Genomic DNA, 25,563 nt, shown 5'->3' on the forward strand with positions numbered 1-25,563 from the left:
CGTTATGAGGAGTAAATGAAAAAATGCACAAAAAGCGCTCAGGCATACTATTATCCTAATCTATGTGTTTTTATCATCATTATTATTATTACCGTTGTGGTACTTACATTGAGTGGAGGAGACAGAAATTGTGAACAAGTTTTCTATGGGCCGAAAGAGTAATCTGCTAAAATGAAGTGTGGAGAAGCACAGTGATGTGGTGTGTGTGTGTGATTCCAAGACGGGGTGGAGAACTGATCTATTCGAAGTGGGCTGTGCAGAATGAGCAGGATTTCTGTGAGGGAACAAAATGGAGATCGACATTCCAGGACTAGGGATCAGGAGAAGCAAAGCACAGAATTGTGAAATCTCCTGGATCATTCAGGACTCTGAATTCTGAATTCTTTGAATTCTGAATTAGAAACGTGGAAAATCTTTGCTGCTGATGGGATGGCATAAGTTTTCAATGTCAAGCTTTCTGGCCATACACAGTGAAGCTAGAATTCCTCTACATATAATCCGACAGCAGTTGCAGACAAATCCAGCTAATACAGGTACATAGTGGCTTCCCAGAAAATTTTTTTAAGTCAGTCGGTCCAGGGGAAATGATTTTAAATGCTTTAAAATCAATGTGTCTCTAAAGAGAGGGTGATCAGAGTTCTCTGTTCAATTTCCAGGAATCTGTGGGGCTGGTTCCAAACCTCGCTCATGCTCAGCCTACGCAACAGCGGAACTGAAGCTGAACCTCTTGACTGAAATAGAACCAGCGAGAAAGGCAGTCCTCCTCGTTTCCTAGAGAGTACACACTGAACGCGTGGTCGGATGGAGGGTACTAGGAAGTGTCTCTCCAAGGACCAGGAGAAACACTTACTTTTCAAATTCCTTATTCTAACTCTGTGCGGCGTAGACCCTTACTCCTCACAGGGATTCTTGAGGCGCACGTCTGGACTTGTTATTTCTCTGAATCTTAGAGTCTTAGATCCGAAAACGGCCAGGTAGCGGCAGCTCCCAGGGACCCCCCATCATCACCCCGAATGTCCGTGGGGGCTGTGGGAGAAGCCTCTTCTCATCCGCCTTCCCCTCTTTCTCCTTTCCTCCCCTTCTCATCCTTGACTCCTTCAGGGATCCCAGTCTTCCTTCCGGGAGAGGGCTTGTCGGGGGAGAGGGGTTGCGGGTTCAATCCCCAGGCTTCCTACACCCGAACTGTTTTTCTCTTTTTACACTTCTCGCCTGTCTTGTCTCATTCCAAGCCCCACCCCGACGTCATTCCTCAGTGCATTCGTGAATTCCTCCAAGCAGGCCTTTCCAGATCTGCGCTAAGTTAGCTAGCTCGCTCACCTGAGTGTGACCCCAGCCCTTCTTCAATCACAACACTGAGCTGTAATTTCTTGATGAACGTTTGCCTTCTCTGCTAGTTCTGAGGGTGAGGACCGCAACTGTCTGTGTTTCTTCTGCTGAATACCCAGTGCCCAGCTTAGGGCCCAGGTAGGCAGCAGGCACTCAGTCAATGCTTGTTGAATGGACTACTGATGCCCACTCGTTGATATAGTCATTGTCTCTCAGATTATTTCTTCACTTTTTCTTCCTGTTTCCTCGACTCTTGGTTTACGCTGGAGGAATGCGAACAGTAGAGAGAGAAAATTGGTCCCTGGATTGATGCCTTTGATGGAATCAAATTGAAGGTGATGAAGCATTGAACGAATTAGCACCTAGCAGGAGGGTAGCCTTGCTCTATGTCTCTGAGGGTTAAAGCTGTCACAGAGTAGTGAGTCTCCATCAAACTGTGGCCATGTTGCCCTCAGAGATCCAGGACGGGTGGGAATACATAGTCCTGATAGTGGAGAGAAGATTACTGCTGTTGCGAGGGACTGAGAAAGAGACACAGGCAGAGAGCTCAGACTGACGCAGCAGGTGAGAAAATAGGCTCCTAGCTTGGGATATATGGAGGAACAGGGGAAAGTGAGGCTTTAGCCAGGAGAAAGAGTAGGGGGCGACTGTGTTGGTTCTGCTCGCTTGAGAATCTTTTTTCTTAGTCATTTTCCTAAAGTAATCTCCCCAGGAAATAACATCTGGTAATTGCTAAAGTATTGCAACTAAGGATGTTGAGATACTACTGCATTAATTTTTTATTTTTATTTTCTTTTAGAAGGTAGAGAAGGCCGTGTGAAGGTAAAGCAGAGATTTGTAGATGTTGACCTTGAAAACTGGAGAGATGTGGCCACAAGCCAAGGTATGCGAATAGTGGAAGCTGAAAGAATCAAGGAACCCAATTTTCCCCTAGAGTCTTCAGAGGGAGCTGGGCCCCGAGGATGCCTTGATTTTGGCAGGTGATACTCGTTGGACGTCTGGCGTCCAGAATTGTAAGAGTATACGTTTCCGTTGTTTTAAGCCACGCAGTTTGTGGTAATTTGTTACAGCAGCCACAGGAAACTAACACCCAGGCAGTGCACAATGAATTCCATATGAACAATTCCAGTATAGGAAATTGTTAGAAAGCTTATTTTCATTGGAATATTGAATTAAAGCGCTTACCAGCATTGAATTTCTTGGAGATGAATGGCAAAACAAACTCTAGCATTAGCTTTCTTTATTGCGACTTTATTTCTGACATAATCTGCACAATGTGATTTCATTTTATGGCTCTGTCTGAGTCAAAACTTTTGGGTCAGAGAGGTCCAGGCGCCACCGCCTGCATTAAGAAGAGAAACGCAGGCAGCGACTTTATCAGTCTATTGCATTATATTATGACAGCCACTATACTTTTAAATGATTCGAATCTTGGCGTTTCAAAATGAACGGCCCAACGCCTTTGGCTCTGGGGGCATTTCTGCGGAGACTGCGATCCTTATGAATTTTTACCTCCGCAAACAGCAAGGAATGTGCTCTCTGCTCCTTTCGTCAGGTTGCCCTTCTTTCGTATTGTCCCCTCGCCAGAATCACCCCCGAGTCACTCGGCGCCGTCGGGGCTCTGGCTGGGCGTCACCGTCCACGGGGAACCTGAAACCCGCTCGGTCCACGCGGCCTCTTCTTCTTGTGTTGGTGATCAAAGTGTCGGGGGTCTCGGATTCGCTGGTTTCCTCCCGCACTACTCCCAGCTGTGGGGAAGCAAGGTGTCAGGGGTCAGGCTGGGTGAGGTTGTCAGGTGGTACTGGGAGGAACGCCAGAGAAAGAAATGTCCTGGAGAGCAGAGCGGCGTGGGGCCGCAAGGGGACGACATTGGCTTTTAGAGAAATTGTGGGAGACATAGTATGCCGGAAGTGGTAGCGTGGCCGAGCGGTCTAAGGCGCTGGATTAAGGCTCCAGTCTCTTCGGGGGCGTGGGTTCGAATCCCACCGCTGCCAAGACTTTTTCGTTTTTACAACCACGTGGCCTAGTAGACGCCTTTTCTTCATTTGCAGCGTGGAGAGTTCTCACATCTTCCAAACTCAAGCCCATTTTTCTCCTCCTCCTTTGACTTCTGTTTTTCTGGGGGCCAGAGATAACTGACCTATAACAATGGTCAACCTAAAATAAACGCTCAAATAATCTATTCATCCACTATTGAGAGGCCAATATATTCTAGGCACGATTGTAGGGACTGCAGATACAGCAATGAGTAACAGACGAAAAGTGCTTTTATGCGTACAATCCTTATTACATACAAGCTCATGGATGTCAGATTCCTTGGAGCCACTTGTAACTTAAGATAGATCCTGCCAATGTCTCTGAAGGAATAATTTATGTTCAGAATAGTCACTGTTCTTCCTCTAGCTTCTCTGCAGCGCGCTTATTTCATGTTTGGAACCCTAATTATGGAGATCTGAGAAGAGATTCTGCAGAAAGCGCCAGCGCCCTGTCCCACAACTGCCAGACACATCCCACCAGCGCCACGTGCCCTCCACTCGCTGCGCGCTTTTCGGCTTTTGAGCTCAGCTGCATCCCACGTGTCTGTGGCTTGGAGTGGGTGCCCTCTCTGCTCTGAGCAGATTGTTATGCACACATCGTGTCTCTCATCCTCTAGGCCTTAGCTTGGAAGTAGTTTCCTCCTAGAAGCCTTCCCTGATCTCCCCCTCTCCCTCCTACCAGCTCCAGAGTTAGAGTTAGTGAGGGTATGGAGAGGATATTCGGGGAAGAGCACAGAGGGTCCCTGCCCTCATGACGTAGAGTCTAGCGGGGTTCATAAGCATTAGACAAGTAATCGCCCAAATATGGTACAATCTCTACGAAAAAAGATAGTTTTCTATGTGTAGACTTTGAATGAAGTTCCAGATTTAAGAGAATAAAGAAGTTAGAGAATAACATGTCTTGCACGATGGGTGGAAGGATACACATCAAATTATTCCCAGTGGTTACTGTTGGGAGACAATTTTCCCCGATTATCTCGGTTTCTGCGTGTATTGTGAGTCTCTTAACTGTTTTTACTCACCGACAACCAAGTCTCTGATTCTATGCAGACACCAACTGGGTGTTCAACAATTCAATTCAATTCTGACACTAACTACCCAGAATTAGTGCAGATTCCAAAGGTTAAGGGCTCAGTCCCACAAGACTGTCCCCCACTTCAGATGCCATTTGCCAGTCCCAGGCCTCCTGTACTTCTGACTGACCAGCTATAAACCAAGGGACCCCACAACCCCATCTTCAGGTTGGATAATTTGCTAGAATGGCTCACAGAACTCAGGAACACACTTGACTTTCATTTACTGGTGTATTATAAACAGATATAACTCCATTTGGCACACAGCCAAATGGAAGAGATGCACAGGGCAAGGAATGGCATGAGGGGAGCTACATGGAACTTCCATGCCCTCTCCTGGTGTGCCACTCTTCCAACACCTCCATACGTTCATCAGCTCTGAAACTCTCCTAATTCTGTCATTTAGAGGTTTTTATGAAGGTTTCATCATGTAGGCATGACAGATTATTAACCCAATCTCCAGCCCCTCTCCCCTCCTGGGGAGATTAAGGGTGGGGTGTGGTTGAAAGTTCTAGGCTTCTAATCATGGCTTTGTCTTTTTGATGACCAGCCCCTTTCTGAAACTATCTAGGGACCCACCAAGAATGGCCTCATTAGAACAAAAGCAGCTCCTAGTACCCAGGAAATCTCAAGGGATTTAGGAGCTGTGTCAGGAACTGGGCACAAAGATCAAATATATAGTCCTTATTATCCCACAGAATCCCTAACTGTGCTTTGTTCTGGATTATCTTTCAAAGGTTTTTTTTTCTTTTTTGAGGAAGATTAGCCCTGAGCTAACATTCCCCACCAATCCTCCTCTTTTTGCTGAGGAAGATTGGCCGGAGCTAACATCTGTGCCCATCTTCCTCTACTTTATATGTGAGATGCCTGCCACAGCATGGGTTGATAAGCGATGCGTAGGTCTGCGCCAGGGATCCAAACCGGTGAACCTGGGCTGCACAAGTGGAGCACGTGAATTTAAATGCTATGCCACTGGGCAGTCCCCTCAAAGATTTTTATATAAAAACAGCCTTGGAAGATAGAGATAGCCTCTCCATCTGGATCAAAGGACAGGCATTCCTGCTGAGTTCCCTCCACTCAGGGTTCCTCTCCTGCAATGCTACCCACTCTGTGTGCAGGCATCCATCTAGGCCCATCTGAGTCACCCTTGTGGGAATTGGTACTTGAGGAAGCTGCACAAAGGCTGATAATCTGGCTCCTGCTATTGCTGCGAGAAATGAAATGTCCTTTGTCTCGGAAGGGTGGCAGAATATGCCACTTTGGCATAAGGATTATTTTGAGCTAAAAGCACTAAAACAGGTGCAAAGAAGGCACTCTGGAGGATGTCCTCTCTATACCAAGAGGAAAGTAATATTCTTATCATTAAGCACAGAGAGTTGAACTTGAGAAAATTCTGTGCAAACAAACCATGTTAAAATAATTCTTATCTTCCTTTAACCTCCCCATCTATTTTAGTTACTTTCCCACTGTTGCCTCTCTTTTTTCAGCTTAGTGTAAAAGCATTTCAGTTTTGCCACTTCTTTGGGTCTTCATGTCCTTATGAGGGTTCCCATGTTGTGTAAAACATGTATTAAATAAATTTGTATGCTTTTCTCCTGTTCATCTGTCTTATGTCAGGCCCAGCTGAAAACTCTAAGAGAACAGAGGTAAAATTTTGCCTCCCTTACATCTCTGCCCCCGGTCTTCCAGCAGCAACCTTGAAACTGTGGCAGGCTGGTGTTATTACCTTACAAATGCAGTAAACTATCAGACTCTTCACAGTTCTTGATGGTTACATGTTGTCAACAGGCAGAGAAAAGATTACAGAAACCACTATTTTCCCTTTTACACTTTGATGTTTAAATTGTTACCACTTATGTGTGAGTTGCAATTCAAACTTCAGGATTACAATGCGTAAAAGGACAAATAGAGGACACTATGAGTGCATAAAGTAAGTTTCAGCTAAAATAACATACTGCTACTGCTATTTCCTTATCTATCCTTTTAGACACTGTCTTTTCTTTCTATTTTGGAATTTGAGAATTGACTCATTATCCCACAACTGATTCTCATCTGCCATCCTCTCAGTACAAAGTATTTTTTTGTACTGAGACATGTACCGTACTATGATGATATTTTTTTTGTAAACTTTGATCACATTAAATTTATTAGTTGCCTTATCTTTTCATGTGATTAGTTTTCTGTCACTATAACACATTATTCCGAATTCTCCAACATAACTGTGAAACTCCTAAATACTTCTTTCTAACTCGTCCAATGCACTAGTTAATATTCCTCCCTGGAGAACTTCCAGAGTTCTCCAGTCCGGACTGACTGCTGCATAGCTAGAATCAGGGGCTTACCTTGGCTTCCTTCCTCTGCTGTAAAGTCTATTTCTTGGATCCCATTTCTCTTTTTTTCTTCTTGATTTTACTCATTTGTTTGGGTGGAGCATATGATAAAATATGCATGTGAGATCTTCCATGTCTTTAAAATGTCTTTACCTCATACATGGTTAATCATTTGATTAGATATAGAAATCTAAGTTAAAAATAATTTTTCGTTAGGATTTTGAAGGCATTACTGCATTGTCTATCATCTCCAAGTGCTATTTTTGATTATTTCGATTCTACTCTATTTGTCCTTTGTATTTGATTTTGTTTTGTCTGAAAACTTTGGGGATCTTTCTTTTATCCACAGTATTTGTAATTTCTTTTATGCACAGTATTTTGCAATTTCTCATTGATGTGTTTCGGTGTAGATGTTATGTCATTCAGTGAACTGTGTGCTTGGCAGGACTTTACCTCTAGGAACTAATTTTACTTTCTGGCAAATTTTCTTATATGATTATTTTGATAATTTCCTACTGTCTGTTTTTACGTTCTTATTCTTTTGGAACTTCCACTAATTGGGATCCCTGGATTGCTTCTCTAGATTTTGTTGTTTCCTTTTATTATATTTTATACATTCAAAAAGATATGCAGCAAGTTTTGAAGTATAACATTAAAATGAACAATTTTCAACACATCACTCAAGATCTAGAATTACACCATCCAATACAGAGCCACTTGCCACGTGTGGCTATTCAGCACTTCAAATGTGGCTAATGTGACTGAGAACTGAATTGTTAATTCTAATTAGTGCAAATTTAAATTTAAAAGAGGATTCTTCCACAACTAGAAGGACCTGCAACTAAGATATACAACTATGTACCAGGGGGATTTGGGGAGATAAAGCAGAAAATAAATAAATAAAAGAGGATTCTCCATTCTGTTACTGGAAAACTTTTAATATGTTTGGGACAACTTGGCTTTATGAATTGATTTTTTTCAACTATATGTTTTATGAAATTCAAGGACAGTATTTCTAATAGAAATTTAGTGTACAAACTGAGATGTGCTGTAAACGAAATACACACTGGATTTTAAAGACTTAGCACGAAAAAATAAAATACTTCATTAATATATTTTTGATTATATGTTGAAATGATATTTTGAATATACTGGGCCATACATAAATTAAAATTAATTTCACTAATTTTACTTTTTTAATGAGGAAATTTGAAATTATATATGTGGCTGGCATTGTATTTCTGTTGGACAGTTCTGGGCTAGAATATTACTAAGACATTTGCATCAACTTATGTGCTTCTCTCCTGTCCCATCACTCTGACTCGCTGTCAGAGGGGACCACTATCCTAAAGTCTGTGTCTATCATTCCTTTACTTAAATAATTTACACCTATAAATAAATCACTAATCAATGTATTATTTTGTCTTGCTTGTTTGTGAACTTTATAAAAATGGTACCAAACTGTATGTTGTCTTCTGAGACTCACTTTTTCCACTCAACATGAAATTTCTACTAATTATCCATCTTATTGGTTATAGCTATAGTTCATTCATGTTCACTGCTGTATACTATTCCATTATCTAAATATGGCAAAATTTGTTTTTCTATTTAGTGTTGATGAACATTTGGGTTGTTTTTTGGTTTTTACTATTATGAACAATTATGCTCTGAAAATCTGTGTATGTAAATCTCGGTGCTTATGTGGAAGAGTTTCTCAGGATATACACCTAGGAATGGAATTATTTGGTTGTAGGATAAAGTCCAACTTTACAGGATAATATCTGTTTTCCAAAGTGGTTGTATCAATTTACACCACTGGAGTGTAAAAGTATTCTATTTGGGCTCAATACAAAGGCATCTCAACTTTCACAACAGGATGTCAGGCTTGTTACCCCTCCAGTTCACTGGGGTCTGAAGAATAGGCCTCTCCAATCAACAATACAAAACATCAACACTCCAGGATGGTCCAGAATTTAAACTGGTATCGCACCTTGCCAGATTCTGTTAAAACTGACTGAAGAAGTGATATGAAGGGATGCACTGTAGGGTTCTCAAGTTGGGCTGAGGACTTAGGAGTCCAAAATCCAAAAGCGCATCATAGCCTGTGAGCGAAATAAACATCCTGAACATGTATATACATTTTCCAAAAGTATATACATTTGTGATTAACAAAACCTCAGATTCTCTAGAAGAGCATGGCAACATTTTGTCATCAAGCGTTAAAGTACAACTACTGTCGTGTGCATGTATAAGAGAGGGTGTCGGTGAAATGTGTTGATCATCAAATAAGGGGTCCTGAAACACTAAAAGGATTGGAAAACCACTACCAATTCTCCAGACGCATCCTAAACTCTTTCCTTAAGCCACGTATCATCTGAAAGGCACATATCCAGTTTCATCCTCCAGAGAAACAATTTCACTGAGTTATGTCCTAAATGCTTTCATCAACAAACTATGTAAGAAGTAGCCATATAAAGAATATGCTCTAATTTCCTGTAGAAATTGAACCCAAGGAACAATGTCTTAATCCATCTTTTGAATACTAAACCATGTAATTCCCTTTGGAATTTGTTCCTAGAAAATTGCATCTCTTAGACTCCTTGCCCTTCATTTTTAGATGATGTGTAACCACTTCCCAAAATGTTTTCTATGAAACAAGAGTCCACAAAGATGCTCAACTAAACAGGATTCTGTGGTCAATTACTTTTGGAAAGTAATGCTTTTATAGCTCCTTTAAGATTCAGAAAGGACATTAGCATCTTACAAGCCCTGAGAAGTCTTTAAGGGAATTAAAAAACTCACCTAGCCAGCATTTCCCAAACTTATTATCTTAAAGAAACATTAACCTGTAAAACACCTTTGAGAAATGCTGATGAACCCAGCTCATATCTTTCTTTACCAGCCAGGGATCTCAGAACTAAATTTAATTCTCAGTTATAGTCATTATGTTAATTAAGATGACACATTTGCAACCTCTTCCAGGATTTTCAATTTCTCTTTTAACAGCCTTACTGTATGTGGGTATTTATGGTAATTCTGTTCGAAGGACCTATAACATTTGAGAGAGAAAGGATGGATGTTAAGAGACACTGAAAGACTTCAAAAGAAGGATATAAATTTACTAATACATTTGAAAGAGCATTTTATATGTCATGCAAACACACATAGCAAATATTTAAGAAATCAACACAGCATAGAGCTGACTTCTACTTATCTGTAATTTTTAAAAATGTCCTTGCCCTGCCTCTCTTTCCCCCTGAACCTCAGCAATCCTGATTCCACATGAAGAAGTACCATTCAGGCTTTACATTAAAAAAAACTATGCTAAAAATGATGAATGTTTATCAATTAAAAAAATGTTCTGTGCTGAACTGAGGTATAGTTTCACATCCAAAAGATGTGGTGCAGGCACACGGAAATTGCCCAAATAAGTCTGAGCGTTCAGGGGGCATTTTTGCAGAATTTACTAGTTAAGTGATCTTGAGCAGGTTTCTTAATCTTTTTATGCAATTTTCTCATCCAATAAGGAGGCTGTATAGATTTAATGTTAAAAGTGTAAAGCCCTTAGAATAGTGCCTGGCACGTGGCAAGCACTGGTAAGTATTTAATATTATGATTGATAGACAAAGCCTTGGAAGTGAGTTACTCACTGAAGAAACACTGAATAGGAAGGTCAAGGACAAAGGCTGTTTGATCTCACAATTAGGGGTCAGGGAATCAGGAGGCAAGGACAGTCTAAGAGGAAGGAGGAGAAATGGGAAAGTGTAAACACCAGAATCATTACTCAGGCGTTGGTGGTCAAAATATTGACTACTGAAAAGGTCTGAGAAACAGTTAGTGGAGAGAAGGATTTCCCACTCTCATCAAGTTTGTGGGTTCTCCATGCTCTGTGTTTTCTTTTCTTATGTCCAGTAAGATTTGAGCTCACTCTGAAAGCTTTTCCACACTCCTCACATTCGTAAGGTTTCTCCCCAGTATGAACTCGCTTATGTCCAATTAGTGCTGAGCACTGACGGAAAGACGTGCCACACTCACCGCAGGTATATGGCTTCTCACCAGTGTGGATTCTTTTGTGCTGTCTCAGGACTGAACTCTGATGAAAGGCCTTCCCACACACCTCACATCTGTAAGGTTTCTCTCCAGTGTGGATTCTTTGATGATTAGTCAAGTTTGACTTCCCACTGAAAGCTCTACCACACTCTGGACATTTATAAGGTTTCTCTCCAGTGTGGATTCTTTGATGGATGGTAAGGCAATGCCGATCCTGGAAAGTTTTCCCACAATCGACACACTGATAGGGCTTCTCTCCAGTGTGTTCTCTTTCATGAGCCCTGCGTTTACAGTTATGACGAAAGGCTTTCCCACACTCCTTACACCTGTAAGGCTTCTCTTCAGTGTGGATTCTTCTATGCTTGGTGAGCTCTGCCTTGCTGCTGAAGGCTGTTCCACACTGAGGGCACCCATAGTGTTTCTTCTGGGTGTGGATTCTTTTGTGTTTGCTTAGGTCTGAGCTCCGGCTGAAGGCCCTCCCACACTCATTGCACTCATAAGGTCGCTCTCCAGTGTGGATTCTTGTGTGTTTGGTGAGGTCTGAACGCCCACTGAAGGCCTTCCCACACTCCTCACATTCATACGGTTTCTCCCCAGTGTGGATTCTGCCGTGGATGGTAAGGGAATGCTTGAACTGGAAAGCCTTCCCACAGTCATTACATTCATAAGGCTTCTCCCCAGTGTGGATTATCTGATGCATACTGAGACGGTTCCTGGTCTTGAAGGCCTTCCCACAGTCACTGCATCCGTGAGGCTTCTCTCCATTGTGGGTTTTTTTATGTCGGCAAAGAGCTGATCTACTACTGAAGACCTTCCCACACTGGGTACAGTTAAAGGGTTTCTCCCCTGTGTGGATTATCTGGTGCATAGAAAGCTGATTTTTGGTCTTAAATGCTTTCCCACATTCATTACACACATAAGGTTTCTCACCAGAGTGAACTCGCTCATGGAGAATTAGGTCAGAAAGCCAACTGAATTTTTTGCCACATTTGGCACATTCATGGAGTTTCTGTTCTATAAGAACTTTATTATATGGAATATATTTGGAGTTTGGATTGAAGCTTTTTCTAAGTATCTTCTGATTCTTTCCTTTCTTGAAGGTCACTTTCTCACAGCTTTCTTTCTCTTCTCTCAGTTTCTCCTTCATAGGCACTTCCCATTGACTCTCTAATTTGATATCTTGTAAACAAAATTCTCCAACCTGAGGATCCTGGGAAACAACTTTTAGGAGACTTTTAAATTTCACCAAGCAGACTTCTTCATTGTCAAAAATTTCTTGTTCCGAACTTGCCTTCTCATTCTCAGGCCATGACTTGTCAGTTGATACTTAAACAAGAAAATAAAAATGTCAGTGTTCAGAGAAAAGGAAATACGTGAGATGGGAGAGGTGAGGCAATGTTAAGCTGTTCGAGAGTAAATGACTTTCCTATGCCAGAAAAATTGCTAACGTTATGGCAAAGGTCGAGATAGGTTGAAATAATGAAAAGTACTACGATATTTCAAACGCAGTGAACTTTACAAAAATCTTTACAAATCTACTCATCCTCTAGAATTTCCTAGTTTAGTGAATGGCAACTTCATACACCTTGTCACCTAAGACAGAAAACTGGAAATCATCTTCAACTCTTCATATTTATGCAGTTAACATTTTACAAATTCCACCTGTGAAGTGAGCTGTAGAGGGGGTGCTGAAGTGCCAGTGCAGTCCCCCTTTAGGATCTGTCTGCTTTGCTCCAAGTGCGCCCTGGAGAGCCATATTTCTGCAGAGTAACTCTGCCCATCTGGATAGGGCAGATTAGATCTGGGCAACACCTGACCCAAACGAGGCCGGATTCTCTCTTCTTGGACTTTGGAATTGTGATGTGAGAGCAGGTAAGGCCAGGCTTTGACAATAGCTAGAGCATTAGAAACTAAATTTTGGAACCAGTGGTGGTGGGATGGCATATTGTATAAGGGAGGGAATGTTCTTCCATTTGGACTGAGAAGCAGAGAAGGGGAATCTGTCAAGAAAGAGTAGGACAGAGTAGCAGAGAAGACAGCTGGAGAGACGGGCCTGATGGCATTCCAGACCCTTCTTAAGCCTGATGTATCTACTGCCCTTAGCTTCCATGACACACCCTGAATAATAAATAAATTCCTGTTCTTTTGCTTATGCTCGCTTGAGTTCATTCCCACTGTTGGCAACTAAAGAGTCCAAGTCGATCTCTTATTATCTCTTAGCTCTATGCCTTCCTCTTCATTGGTACTGCCAGTGCATCCTCACTAGCTAACTTCAATATCCCCCAAATGTCCTTTAGTCTGGCTGCCCTCTAATCCATCCTCTACACTGCTTCCACATTATTCTTTCTAAAGATCAAATCTAATCATGTCACTGATTAGCTTAAAATACTTCAATGGCACTCCATAGTTAACCAGACAGACAGGAAGTAAAGCCTACAGTCAAAAGACCCAGCTCTGGAGTAAGACTGCCTGGGTTCAAATCTCAGCTCTGACTCTAACAGCTATGCAAACTTGGAGGATGATGTACCTTCTCTCTGTGCCTCAGAGTTGCTTTATCTATTAAACGGGATCTAGACTACCCATGATAATTAAGTGAGTCAATGTACGTAAAGCACTTGCAACACTGAAGTAAGTACTTGATCAATCTTAGCTGTTATTAGAAGAATAAAGTTCAAGGTCTGTAGTTTATCAAAAACTCCTTCAATCATGATCTTTGCCCCGTCTGCTGCTCCTGTGCTTTCCCCACGGGCTACCCCAAGTCCTTTACTCTGGTCGTACTGAACTATTCACAGCTCGTATTCTTTTACTCCTTAATACTTACGTGCTATTCCCTCTGCCTAGGATGCCTCTCCCCTCCTTCAACTAAATGATCTCACTTATTCCACATAACTTAGTTCAGTTCTCATTCCTTCTGCAGTCTTTTCGTCCCCAGGTCAGATTTAGATGCTTCTCTTCTATGTTTGTATATACCAGGTACATATCTCTATCTACGTATCTCTGTAACTTTCACCATACATACATAATCGCTTATTTACTTCCCTGACTTCCCCACCAGAAAATAAGCTTCTGGAGGTGAGGGTCTATATTTTACTTGATTCTATATCTCTAGTACCTTGTATAGTGCCTGTTGTACAATAATTTGTCAATAAATGTCTGTTGGATGGAAGGAAGGGAGGAAGAAAGGAAAGGTAGATATTATGATAGGGTAGCTGGAGTTGGCCTATAAACAAAGAACGATTTTTTTGGAAGACAAATACAGAAAATGGTTTGAATGAAGAACTGATAATATTTCACAACTGACTAGACAAGAGGGTCAGGCAGAACAGAAAGGCAAAGTGAGAAAAAGGTAGAACCAGATACAGAAGTAGGGAGAGTTAATGAAGAGACAGCCTGTGAGGAGAGAGGGGTTTGACTTATATATGTTGCTTTCCAGATGACAATGGGATATCCAAATAAAAACCAGGAGTTAGAAACATGAGACTGCTGCCCAGGAAAGAGGTAAGGGTTAGTGTTATCAGTGTGGCAGGCACGTCAATCAGAGCTCAGAGCTGAAGCCACAAAAGAAACTAACTTCACAATGAGAAAGAATGGAAAAGGCAAGGGTGAAGGGTCCAGGACTCAAAATGCTGGAAAAAAAGACCTGGAGGCAAAAAAGTAATCTTCTCTGAGCACTGGAGTAACTGATATACAGACAGGAGATGAATTGTCTGAACTGTTTTTGAGAACCAAACTGCAAAAAGCCTATTAGATAGGGGCAAAGAACCAATTAGATAATGACTGAATAACTGCCCAGCTTGCTGTTTTTTTCCTCTTCCTTAAGGTTTCCTGAATGGGTTTCCTTCCGAGCCCCTGACGATAGATGCCCCACCACTAAGAACATTCTACAACCATTTTGTCACATGGAAGAGAGGAGGAGACTGAAAGCTTCTCCATCACTCACCTGGGTAGGAGCAGCTCAGGAACTCGCTGTCCTGCAGATCCTGAACGCAGGGCTCTGCCTCTCGCTCCAGATGGGAGATCAAAGGAGGTTTAGGAAATGGAAATCCTGGTTGTACAGAAGGAATAAGACAGTGTGCAGAGCAACATGGAACTGTCCTAACACTTGCCCTGACCCCTCTGTTTGCATATGGAAACAGGAATGCAGTGTTCATTTAGGTAGAGAGAAGGGTTTATTCAGGGGTCTGGTAAAATGCAAATGAATATGTTTAGGGACTTTCTCAGAAAAGTCATAATCAAAAGGGCAAAGAAAAAGACTCTGGGAAATAATCATTTGGTTGTATTTCTCTGCTTTATTTTGGAGCATGGGGGCATGCACAGGGAGGCCATCTATTTTGGGCTGCTAGGACAGAGATCGTGACAAGGAACTAAATACACAACACCTAATGGAAAATAAGAGGCATGAGGAGGCAAGAATCCAGGGAGAACAGAAGCTAAGTGTCTCCTTTTTCCCAGGCAAAGTCTCATCCCAAAGAATCAGAAAACAGCAACTAGGTTAGCCAGAAAATTATCTTGCCATGTAACAGAGGCAACTCAAAATTCTAATTTTGAGGGACGATCCTGATGATAAAGAATGAGGGCTCTGACTTTCAATAGGAGACCCCATATACATCAATAAATAAAGCAATTAAAAAAAATGGAGGGAGAAAGTACTAAGCCAAATTCAGGGAAAGTCCTTACCAAGTGATACCATGTTCCCATAATTTTCCAGCATCACATCTTTATAGAGGTGCCTCTGAGCATGGGTCAGACACTGCCACTCTCTGCTACTGAAGTTCACAGCTACATCCTCAAATTTCACTGACTCCTGAAAAAATATGTCCTGCTGTCCCGGAGAAGACCCCATAGTTCTCTCAGGAAACAGAGGCAGAAGAAAGGAATTTGTAGGGAGAAGGTTTACAGAAGTGAAAGGCTGTTACTATTTGGTATATATCTGGGGATGAGATGAAAGGGAGCACAGGCTATCAAAAGTGAAAAATAATGAAAGAGGAAACAAATCAAAAAGTTTGTCATCCAACAAAATGATCCTTATGAGAGGCAGCATCTGGATTTGGGAGTTTCACAGCCAGGGAATGCAGTGAAAATAAGGCCATAATTTAGGAGGCAGTGAAATATTTCCAGGAAGGATGGAGGGGGCCTCAGTTCACTTGGGCCTGGCTCACCAGTGTGATATTTGCTCCTGGCAGGTTTCCTTGGCTTTCATGTTTACCAAAGGAAGGATATTGAGTAGTTGGTAGAGCTGAGAGAGGAGAAATAAACAGAGAGTCAATTCAGCATATTATTAATGAAAACTTTCACTTTCATCCTCTCTTCCTCAAATGTAGAAGCTTCTTGAGCTCTAACTTAGAGGTTAAGTCTACTGCCTTACAGTATCCTCCTTTTCCATCATTTCTCTAGTCTCAGTTTCCAGTTTTAGGCATCAGGCCTGGCACAGCAGCCAAACCAAGTGTAACTGTATTCTTCCTCTCTCACCTACTATATGTTTTTCTCTGGTCCCTCTTTATGTGAGAATTACCTTATTCCCTCCCCAAAAGGCTCACATCACTGACCACCAGCTTGGATGATAACCTTTCTTCCTGTACTTGAATTTTGAAGTCATTTCCTCCAAAAAGACTTGGGGTGGGTATGGGGGGAAAGGAAAGGAGGGGAGGTGTGCAACGGAAATATCCAGGGATAAGCCCAAAGCTTATTTCTTTAGGTAACTTAATGGCTCATCTACGTCCAATTAGTTTATCAGAAAAAATTTTTTCCTTGTTCTTATTAGAGAAGAATCACTTTCCCCCTGTGATTCTTTCTCCTATTAATTTCCTAGCAGTAAGCTATCCTCCCTATACCAACGTATAACAGCACACACAGCTTTTTAAAATGCAAGAGAAACTTTCTCAGAGAGTCCAAGTGTCTAGGTATAATCCATATGGATTGAGTGAGAAGTACAGCTTCACATTACTAATTAATGGGGTCCTATTTCATTCCTTGCAGGCCAGCTCAACCCTTCTGTAGCTTCAGTGTTTATGGTGACTTATCTTTCTTGATCATTCATTACCACTCCCCCAAGTCCAAGCTTGAATGGGGTCAGTCACCTATGGTAAGATGCTTGGATCACCCCTTGGCCTTAGGCCCCCAAAACTGTCATTCCAATTTTACCAAAACTCAGTTTAGGAGCAAACTGGCTTCTTCCCATAGACATTTCCAGAGGAGACTCTTCTCTGGTCTAGGCTACTCTTAGCTTTTGACTAAGACCAGGGCTGTGTTTCAATCACTGTGGATACCACTCAGTTTTCCCACTATCTCACTGTAAAAACTCAAGTTACAGGGCTGGCCTGGTGGCACAGTAGTTAAGTGTGCATGTTCTGCTTCTCGGGGGCCTGGGGTTCGCTGGTTTGGATCCCGGGTGTGAACATGGCACCGCTTGGCACGCCATGCTGTGGTAGGCATCCTACATATAAAGTAGAGGAAGATGGGCATGGATGTTAGCTCAGGGCCAGGCTTCCTCAGCAAAAAGAGGAGGACTGGCAGTAATTAGCTCAGGGCTAATCTTCCTCAAAAAAAATAAAACAAACTCAAGTTACTGTATAATTCTTTGTCTTAAAAAGTTCCCACCCCCCTGAATAACACAGAGCTGACAGCAGGTACATGTTCTGCTCTGTAATGCTACATAACAATTCTTTTCCTTATAACGTCAACAAGCTTAAACCTCCCAATTGGGCTTTTTTCAATGAACATTTTAAATATGAAGAAAAGCTGAAAGCACTGCATAGTAAACATCCATATATTCACCACTCATATTCTACAATTAACATTTTGTAATATTTGCTTTATCACATATCTATCTAATTATCCCTGTATCTGTCTTATTATTAATAATCCATTTTATTTATTTATTTATTTATTTATTTCTTGAAAGGGCTATTTCCCCCCTCCCCAAAGCTGCAGTACATAGTTGTATATTGTAGTTGTTAAGCTCTTCTAGTTCTTCTATGTGAGCCACTGCCACAGCATGACTCCTGATAGATGGGTGGTCTGGTTCTGTGACTGGAAACTGAACCTGGGCTGCCAAAGCGGTGAGAGCATGGAACTTTCACCACTAGGCCATCAGTGCTGGCTCATCCATTTCATTTTCTGATGCATTTCAAACTAAGTTGATGACATCAGTATACTTCACCCCTAAACACTTTATCACACATATCATTAATTAGAGTTCAATATTTGTTTACATTCTTGTTTTTGAAGTAAAATTTACATACAGTAAAATGCAGAAGTCTTAAGTGTACCATTGGAGAAGTTTTGACAAAATATACTCCTATTTAACTCAAACTCGCGTCCAGATATATCCCAGCTGGACTTTTACCATATCCTCTTCACAAACTGGGAAAGTTTTGCCAACTTATAGTCGTTCTTTTTTGTTTTAAGTGTTCATTTCATTAAAAATTTTTTAAATTGTGGCAAAAAACATATAAAATCCACCATCTTAACCATTTTTAAGTGTACAGTTCAATAGTGTTAAAAATATTCACAATGTGGTGTAATAGATCTCCAGAACTTTTTCATCTTGCAAAACTGAAACTCTATACCCAGTAAACAACTCTCCATTTCTCCCTCTTCTCAGCACCTGGTAACCAACATAATGATTCTTAAGCTTTATTTTTTAGCTTCGGAATTTGAAAGGTCAGCTTCTGCCCTCAAGTTAAAAATGAACTTGGGAGACAGCCTACATGCTCAAACAATACAAAACTATCTTAGTCAACTCAGGCTGACATAACAAAATACCACAGACTGGGTGGCTTAAATGCCAGAAATTTATTTCTCACAGTTCTCGAGGCTGGAAGTGTGAGATCAGGGTGCCAGCATGGTTAGGTTCTGTTAAGAGCTCGCTTCCTGGCTTGCCTTCTTGCTTTGTCCTCACATGGAGGAGAGAGGGAGAGCTCTGGTCTCTTCCTCTTCTTTTATTAAAAAGATTTTATTTATCCTTTTTCTCTCAACCCCCCCCCCCCCCGGTAGATAGTTGCATATTTTTAGTTGTGGGTCCTTCCTTCCAGCTTTGGCATGCAGGACGCCGCCTCAGCATGGCCCGATAAGCAGTGCCATGTCGTGCCCAGGATTCGACCCAGGGAAACCCTAGGCCGCCAAAGCAGAGCTCTCAAACTTAACCACTCGGCCATGGGCGGCCCCTCTTCCTCTTCTTATAAAGACACTAGTCTCATCATGGGAGCCCCAGCCCTATGACTTTATCTAAACCTAATTACTTCCCAAAGGCCCCCCATCTAAATATCATCACATTGGGGGTTAGCACTTCAACATATGAATTTTGAGTGGACACAAACATTCAGTCCATAACAAAACTATTTGTTAAAGTGGTGTACAGATATAATCTGGGACAAGATTAGTTCATTTATATTATGTTAGGTAACTGTAAACTTTATGGTCCTGAAAATCACCTATGGGAAAACAATTCAAGATGTTTTGAGAAAAAGAGCACTGGGAGACTCAGTCAGTTGTGAACCATAATAAAGTATATATTTTTATATTTAAAAAAAATGAAATAAAATAAGCACCCAAGTTAAGCAATACCCATTATTTTTTATCTCTCCTGAATTTGTAATACATATGTTCTATAATATTAATTTTCATTTATGAATCCTTATACAGTAGAAATTTCAGGATTTCTCCTCTGGAAGTCCCAATAATAAACTTAGAAATATATTTTACTTTTTTTTCCTTTGGCGGTAATATAAATTAAAAAGCCTACTTTTGGGGTTCCCAGGTGCCTAATCCTTTGTCAAAAAGTCTATGCTTTTCAGGGTCTGATTTTATGACTCCAGAACTGCTAAATACTATCTCCTGGGTCCCCCCTCCAGCAGCCATTTCAATACAAACCTTACTCACTTTCCTCTTCACATATGCCACCAAAGAGCATTTCTAATGCCCAGAATCACTAAATCATAAAATAAATTAATAAAATTCTTTTCCTTTTCACAAAGTTTCATGACAAAATCGTTACTCTTTCTTTTGCCACTGCTTTATCTTCTATTTCTCAGCATATTTCCTATAGTATAATTAAAAATCTCAGGGTTCCAAAAAAGTCTACAGAAATAAAATTACATATACTCAAATTTTACAAATTGGTAAAACTGTGGTTGGGTAAGAGTTACTGAATTATATCACAAGTTTTATAGGTGTAAATATTTATGTACAAATAGCTACGCTATTTATCATATATATCAAGTTGTGCATATAATAAGCGATTGAATGCACTCAATTTCTTTGATAAATTGCTTTGTAGAATCTTCTCTTATGGATGTTTGATAATTTTTAAATTTAATTTAAGATGAGGGCAGAAATGGAATAATTTAGCTCCCCTCAATACTAATCCAAGTGTAGTACAGAAATAACAGGAACATTCTATAAATGCTCAATAATAAGCAGATTTCCAGGCCCCAGGAAGCATCTCCCATCCATTCTATGCCCCTGCTCCATTCTCAGCTCCCTTGACTCCTGCCACAATATCCTGTGTGCCTCACCTCTTTCCTGGAGGAGCTGGGTTTCAGGGGTCCAAAGCAGCTGGCTTGGTGGTCCTGGACTCTCATCTGACATAACAACCTATTGCAGGGCACAAAATAAATTCGGGGAGGTTATGGAGGGGAGAAAAATATATGGGAAGCTTCAACCAACTAAAAAATTTTTTCCATAGAAATTGACTCCCAGAAATACCAAGAGGGGAGAGAAAATCAGGGACTCGGTCTCCAGTTGACCTAATGAAAATTAGAAATGGCATCCGATTACTCTAGAACTAGAAAGGGTTCATTATATTAAAAACTTTTTAAAACTGTGGTGAAAAACATATAACATAAAATTTAATTTTGACTCATGATTTAACGATCACCAGGCCATCCAGGAAAAATAACATCCAGAAGGAGAAGAGCTCCAAAAGGTCAATCAGGGCCCACCACCACTCCCACTGCTTTCCTCCTCTCCTGGGTTCACTTGTCCCTCTTCCTCCGTGTGATATATCGCAGACCCTCCTCTTCTTACCTGTTGCATTTTTTTACCCAGCTTTCTTTTCCAGTCTTCCAACGCTGTCTCAGTTTCTTCTCTGCTGGCTGGATCCTGCTCCCAAAGTCAGTTCTGGCTTTGCTCAGACAACGAGTTTTGAAGTGATTCTGGTAGATGCCAGCTTTCCTTGGGGGATATTAATCTCGGTGGTGTCCGCCAAAGGGCCTCTCCTGACTCACAGGGCAGCTGCTACTTGTCTTGATGTGTCAAATACTGCCCTGGATTTGGGGTTCATCAGCAGCATTAAGCTAGCTGTGGTCTCACACCTTGTTTTCCTGCATATTCGATGAAAGGAGGAGAAAAGAAAGTAACACGACCACAGCAAAAAGAAATCACTGAAGATCTGAGGTATCTGTGGGAGATGATGGAGCACAGGAAGACAAATTGAAAATGTTAATATATCCAGAATATAACCTCCACTGCTACCACCCTGGTCCCAGCCACCATCACGTGCCTTGCCCGCCATTATTGCAGTAGCCTTCTACCTGGTCTCCCTGCTTCTATCCTTGCCTTCTGTCTGTCTCTTCTCTATACAACGATCAGAGCAGTCCATTTCAAACTTAAGTTGGATCATTTCGTCTGTCTGCTTAAAACCTCCCAATGGCTCCATCTTACTCTACAACCACATACAAGGCCTTTCAGAATGTGCCCATTATTTCTAACCATCTCAAAATAAAAGGTGAAGTCCTTACAGTGGCATACAAGTCTCTAGGATGTGCCTATTACCTCTCCTACTATTCTCTGCCTCATTCAATCCTTTTCAGTCACACAGACCTTTTTTCTTTTCCATCTTAGGCACATTTCCATCTTAGGTCCTTTGCAACAGTGTTCCCTCCACCTCAAGCTATCCGCACGGTGAATAATCTTGCCTCCTTCAAGTGTTTGCTTGCATATCATCTTCCCAAGGACACCTACTCTAGATTCCCTATTTAAAATTGCAACCTACCCCCTCCTTCCAATCCAGGTATGCCTTACCTTGCTTTACATTCCCTCTATTTTTTTTTCTGTAGCACTTTATCACTTTCCAAAATGGTGCATGAGTTACCTATATACTATATCTCTTGTTTATTGTCGGTCTCATCGTCACTAAAATGTAGGCTCCTAGGCTCTTGAGCGCAGGAATTTTCCTATTTTGTTCACTGCTATATTGCCAATGTCTAAAATAGTGCCTGCGCTGGTAGGCGCCTAATTAGGAATCGGTTGAATGAATGCATGAATGGATGCTGGTGAGAAAAATAAACGATAAAGAATGGGTAAGCCACTGGAGCAGTAAGAGCAGAAGGGAGTTAGGAACACCAGAGGGAAAGCCCGGTCTGGGGGAGGAACCCGAGCAGACCCCACTCCCAGCGGACCCGGCTCCAAAGGTCCGCCCTTCCCCGCCAGCAATCCAGGGAGCCCCAAGCAGGCGGTGTATTCAAGTGAGGTAAGTGGCGGCGCCGGGCTCCTCCCCTCCCGCCTCTCAGGCAGTTTTCCGGCCTCGCTAGGAGCTTGGGACCCCAGCTGAGGTCCCGTCCCACGCTGGCTCGAGCCACAGACCTTCCAGCCGATATTCTCCCCAAGAAATGACAAAATAGAGAAATCTAGACTAGTTCCACTTCCTAGTCTTCCAGTAATCATTTCCGGTGACTTTCTAGGAAACCCCTCAACTCTCTGGTCGAGAAGTTTCCTGGAAACTCTCCGCCTGGCCTCCTCCGGCTTGAGGCTTCTAGGAGTTTGCGCAAGTTTGTGAAGGGTAAACGGTTGCGGAAACGTTACCATATTGACCCGTTATTGTCGTGGAGGGATGTATTGATTGGAATGGACAGAAATTTTGTGACATAAATATATGAAAAAGTTACTTTTAAATATTAAAGCTAAGAATACAAAATAAATAATTGGATACTTTTTTCCAAAAATTAAAAAATTCATTATGAAAAATTTAAGCCTACACAAAAGTTGAGAGGAGAGTATAATGAACCCCCATATACTCATCGCTCAGATTTAACAATAAATAAGATTCTGCCACACTTGTTTCATCTGTCTCCCGGTTTTCTTGCTGAACTATTTTAATGCAAAACCCAAACATATTATTTCAATTTTATGCTCTTCAGAATGCATCTCTTAAAAAATATGGCATTTTCTAAGTGAACCACAATGTCATCATCCCTTCTAACAAAATAATTACCGGTTACCATCTAACACCGAGTCCATATTAAACTTTCGTAAATATATAGAATACGCTTCTTTTTTGAATCAAGATCTAAAGTCTACATGCTTTATTTGATTATTTCTGTTTCTCCTAACATCTTTCACTTTTTCCCTCGTTTAACAAATTGGGTCATTTGTCCTGAACGCTCTACATACTGGCTTTGTCTTTGGCATCCTCACTTTTTTCTCTAGCCTTGTATTTCCTGTTAACTAGATGTTAGCTCTAAAGGTTTGATTAGAGTTTGGTTTACCTTTATGGGTAAGAATTCTTAACCGTTGCTATGTACTTCTTTTTTTGCTTTATATCAGGAAGCATATAATGTCCAATTGTTCCACTCTTTGTGATGCCGGAATAGATGAATGAGTTCAGCACTTGGTACTTGGATCCCTCCATGTCAAGTTCTCCATCAACCTTTCATCTGGTGGTTTCATCCATTATGATCTTTGCCTGAATCAACCATTTCATTAGGGGTGGTGAAATTGTGATTTTCTAATTCAATAATTTTTTCACATTTATGAGCTAGAATTCCTTTGCAAAGAAGGAGTTCCTGTCATCAACCTATCAATTCAGGGCTGTTTGGTTATTCTGAATGTAGTTCATACAGGAAAGACAGAATAAAAGTTAACTTTTCAATGTAATTGCCAATATTCAGAGTAAGTAGTTGTGGCCCAGGTGCCATGACCAATGATGTGTTAGACATCCTTCAAAATGTCCATCAATGGCACTGTCTTCCAGTATTCTTACTCTTGTGTACCTGCCTCCCACATTATACCAGGGTCGGTTTGTGTGACCAATTAAATACAGCAGAAGTGATGTTATTTCTAATATTAGGTTATAAAAGAAACTGTGGCTTCCATCTTGGTCCCTCTTTCTCTCTCTCTCTTTCTCAGATCATTCACTCTGGGGGAAGCTAGCTGCATGTTGTAAGGAGAGACCCATGTGGCAAAGAACTGAAGCCTCCTGCCAAGAGCCATATGAATGAGTTTAGAAGTGGATCCTCCAGCCTCCAGTCAAGCCTTCACTTGACTGCAGCACAGGTCGACGTCTTGGCTGCAATCTTGTGATAGAATCAGAACCAATAGCTAAACTGCTGTTGGATTCTTGACCTGTAGAAACTCATTGAGATAATAAATATTTGATATTTGATTCTAAATTTTGAGGTAATTTGATATGCAGTAATTGATAACTAATATATATATATATTTGTTTTCTGCTTTTGAGTATCACTGTGAACTCATGGATTTTAAAAAAACATTCAAGGAGTCTTAATCAATTGCAGTCATTATATTTTTTTAATGTTCAAATGATTCCATCTTTGGCCAGTGGGAGTCCCTTTATTTTGTCTCCTTTGTCCTTTTCATCTAACTCTAACAGTCTTTGATAGCTTTTTTGCTTTCTGGCAGGACAAGATGTTTCAGTCTCATTTTGTATATTTCCTGTTCCAGACCTGGAATCAGCCATTTCTCCAAGGAGTCTCGGTTCCTTTCAGTGGGAAGAATGATAGCATATCTTTGTGAATGGTCATAGTTAACTTCTTTTAAAGCTTATCAAAATGAAATCAAATTTACTTAATTATGGGATTGAATTCAGGCTAAACTGCCTGGTACCTGTGTGCATGAGACCCTACACAAGGTATATTTTTCATGCCCTAGTTTCCCTGTCTGCAAAATGGATCCAGTATAGATACCTAATTTTCAGAGTTTTATGAGGATTAAATGAGATAATATATTGAAATCATTTAACACATTGCCTGACATCAAATTTCATGATTAGAATAATAGATTGCAACTCTGGAAGATACCGTAGTAGTCATCAGGTACAATTCCTTCATTTCGCACCTGGGAAAACTGAGGCCCAAGAGATTAAAAGTTTGCCTAAAATTACAAAGGAGGATAAAATTAGAAGAGAAACTAATGACTTCAGAGTCTTGGATCTCATATGTGCACTATTCTGAACATAAAGGCAGTCTCTCCAGCCCAATCAGGGCTTCTATTTATTCAAAGGCAAAGGAGATTAGAAAGTACTTGGCACATTTGTTATAAAGTGGTATCATGGAAAGTGCACCAATCTTATATGCAGAAGACCTCATTCCTGCCTCTGCCACTTACTAGCTTGATATTTTGGGCAAGTCACTTAACTCCTTTGCATCTCAATTGCTGCATCTGTAAAATAGTGACAATAAATCCTTCACTCAGAAGCTTATAGTGAGGAGGAAAATATAATGTATTTTATATGAAAGTGCCTGGCTCATAATGATTGCTAAATAATGATCTTTATACAAAAAAATTTCTTCAGTCCTCCATTTAATACAATTTTATCCTTCTCCTCTAAAGGAAGTTGTGTTTTGATTAGACTGATCCGTAAGGATACTAAGTCCCTAATTCTGTAATTGAGTTCAGTGAATACTGTGCAAAGACACTGAGCAAGGGGCTGCAGGAGAGATGCTATACATAGTCACCTACCATCCAGGCTGAGTGGGTACATTCTTCCTTCCTCATGCCAATCTACTTAAC

The 25,563-nt window shown here is 41.0% G+C and overlaps 1 protein-coding gene, 1 long non-coding RNA gene and 1 other non-coding gene across 4 annotated transcripts; 2 read left to right on the forward strand and 1 right to left on the reverse strand.

Annotated features, from left to right (window-relative positions):
* The first annotated feature begins 836 nt into the window (after positions 1 to 836).
* On the forward strand, positions 837 to 24,066 carry LOC138919603 (uncharacterized). The gene is made up of 4 exons (XR_011429916.1): positions 837 to 974; positions 1,596 to 1,661; positions 2,126 to 2,209; positions 23,941 to 24,066. It is a non-coding gene; the product is annotated as an uncharacterized lncRNA (long non-coding RNA).
* On the forward strand, positions 3,239 to 3,320 carry TRNAL-AAG (transfer RNA leucine (anticodon AAG)). Its single transcript has one exon. It is a non-coding gene; the product is annotated as a tRNA-Leu (tRNA).
* ZNF311 (zinc finger protein 311) lies at positions 9,861 to 22,569 on the reverse strand. Of its 2 annotated transcripts, none has more exons than XM_014734264.3 (7): positions 21,838 to 22,569; positions 20,842 to 21,214; positions 20,331 to 20,409; positions 15,975 to 16,051; positions 15,493 to 15,619; positions 14,756 to 14,860; positions 9,861 to 12,141 (listed from the first exon to the last, which is right to left on the reverse strand). In XM_014734264.3, exons 2-7 carry the CDS (start codon positions 20,848 to 20,850, stop codon positions 10,550 to 10,552), a joined length of 1,989 nt encoding a protein of 662 aa, XP_014589750.2. In that variant the 5' UTR covers positions 20,851 to 21,214; positions 21,838 to 22,569; the 3' UTR covers positions 9,861 to 10,549. The 2 variants fall into 2 exon arrangements, with proteins under 2 accessions (XP_014589750.2, XP_070101107.1); XM_070245006.1 differs by having other exon boundaries at positions 22,399 to 22,492.
* Positions 24,067 to 25,563: the final 1,497 nt, after the last annotated feature.

The sequence above is a fragment of the Equus caballus genome, chromosome 20, assembly GCF_041296265.1.
Source record: "Equus caballus isolate H_3958 breed thoroughbred chromosome 20, TB-T2T, whole genome shotgun sequence".
Lineage (NCBI taxonomy): Eukaryota > Metazoa > Chordata > Mammalia > Perissodactyla > Equidae > Equus > Equus caballus.

Excerpts from the sequence above, each read along its gene's own strand:
- ZNF311 (XM_014734264.3), bottom strand. Across the intron at positions 16,052-20,330 it reads CCAGCTCCTCCAGGAAAGAG|CTCTACCAACTACTCAATAT; the intron begins GTGAGGCACACA and ends CTCCTCTCTCAG. Across the intron at positions 12,142-14,755 it reads CCTGAGCTGCTCCTACCCAG|TATCAACTGACAAGTCATGG; the intron begins GTGAGTGATGGA and ends TTCTTGTTTAAG.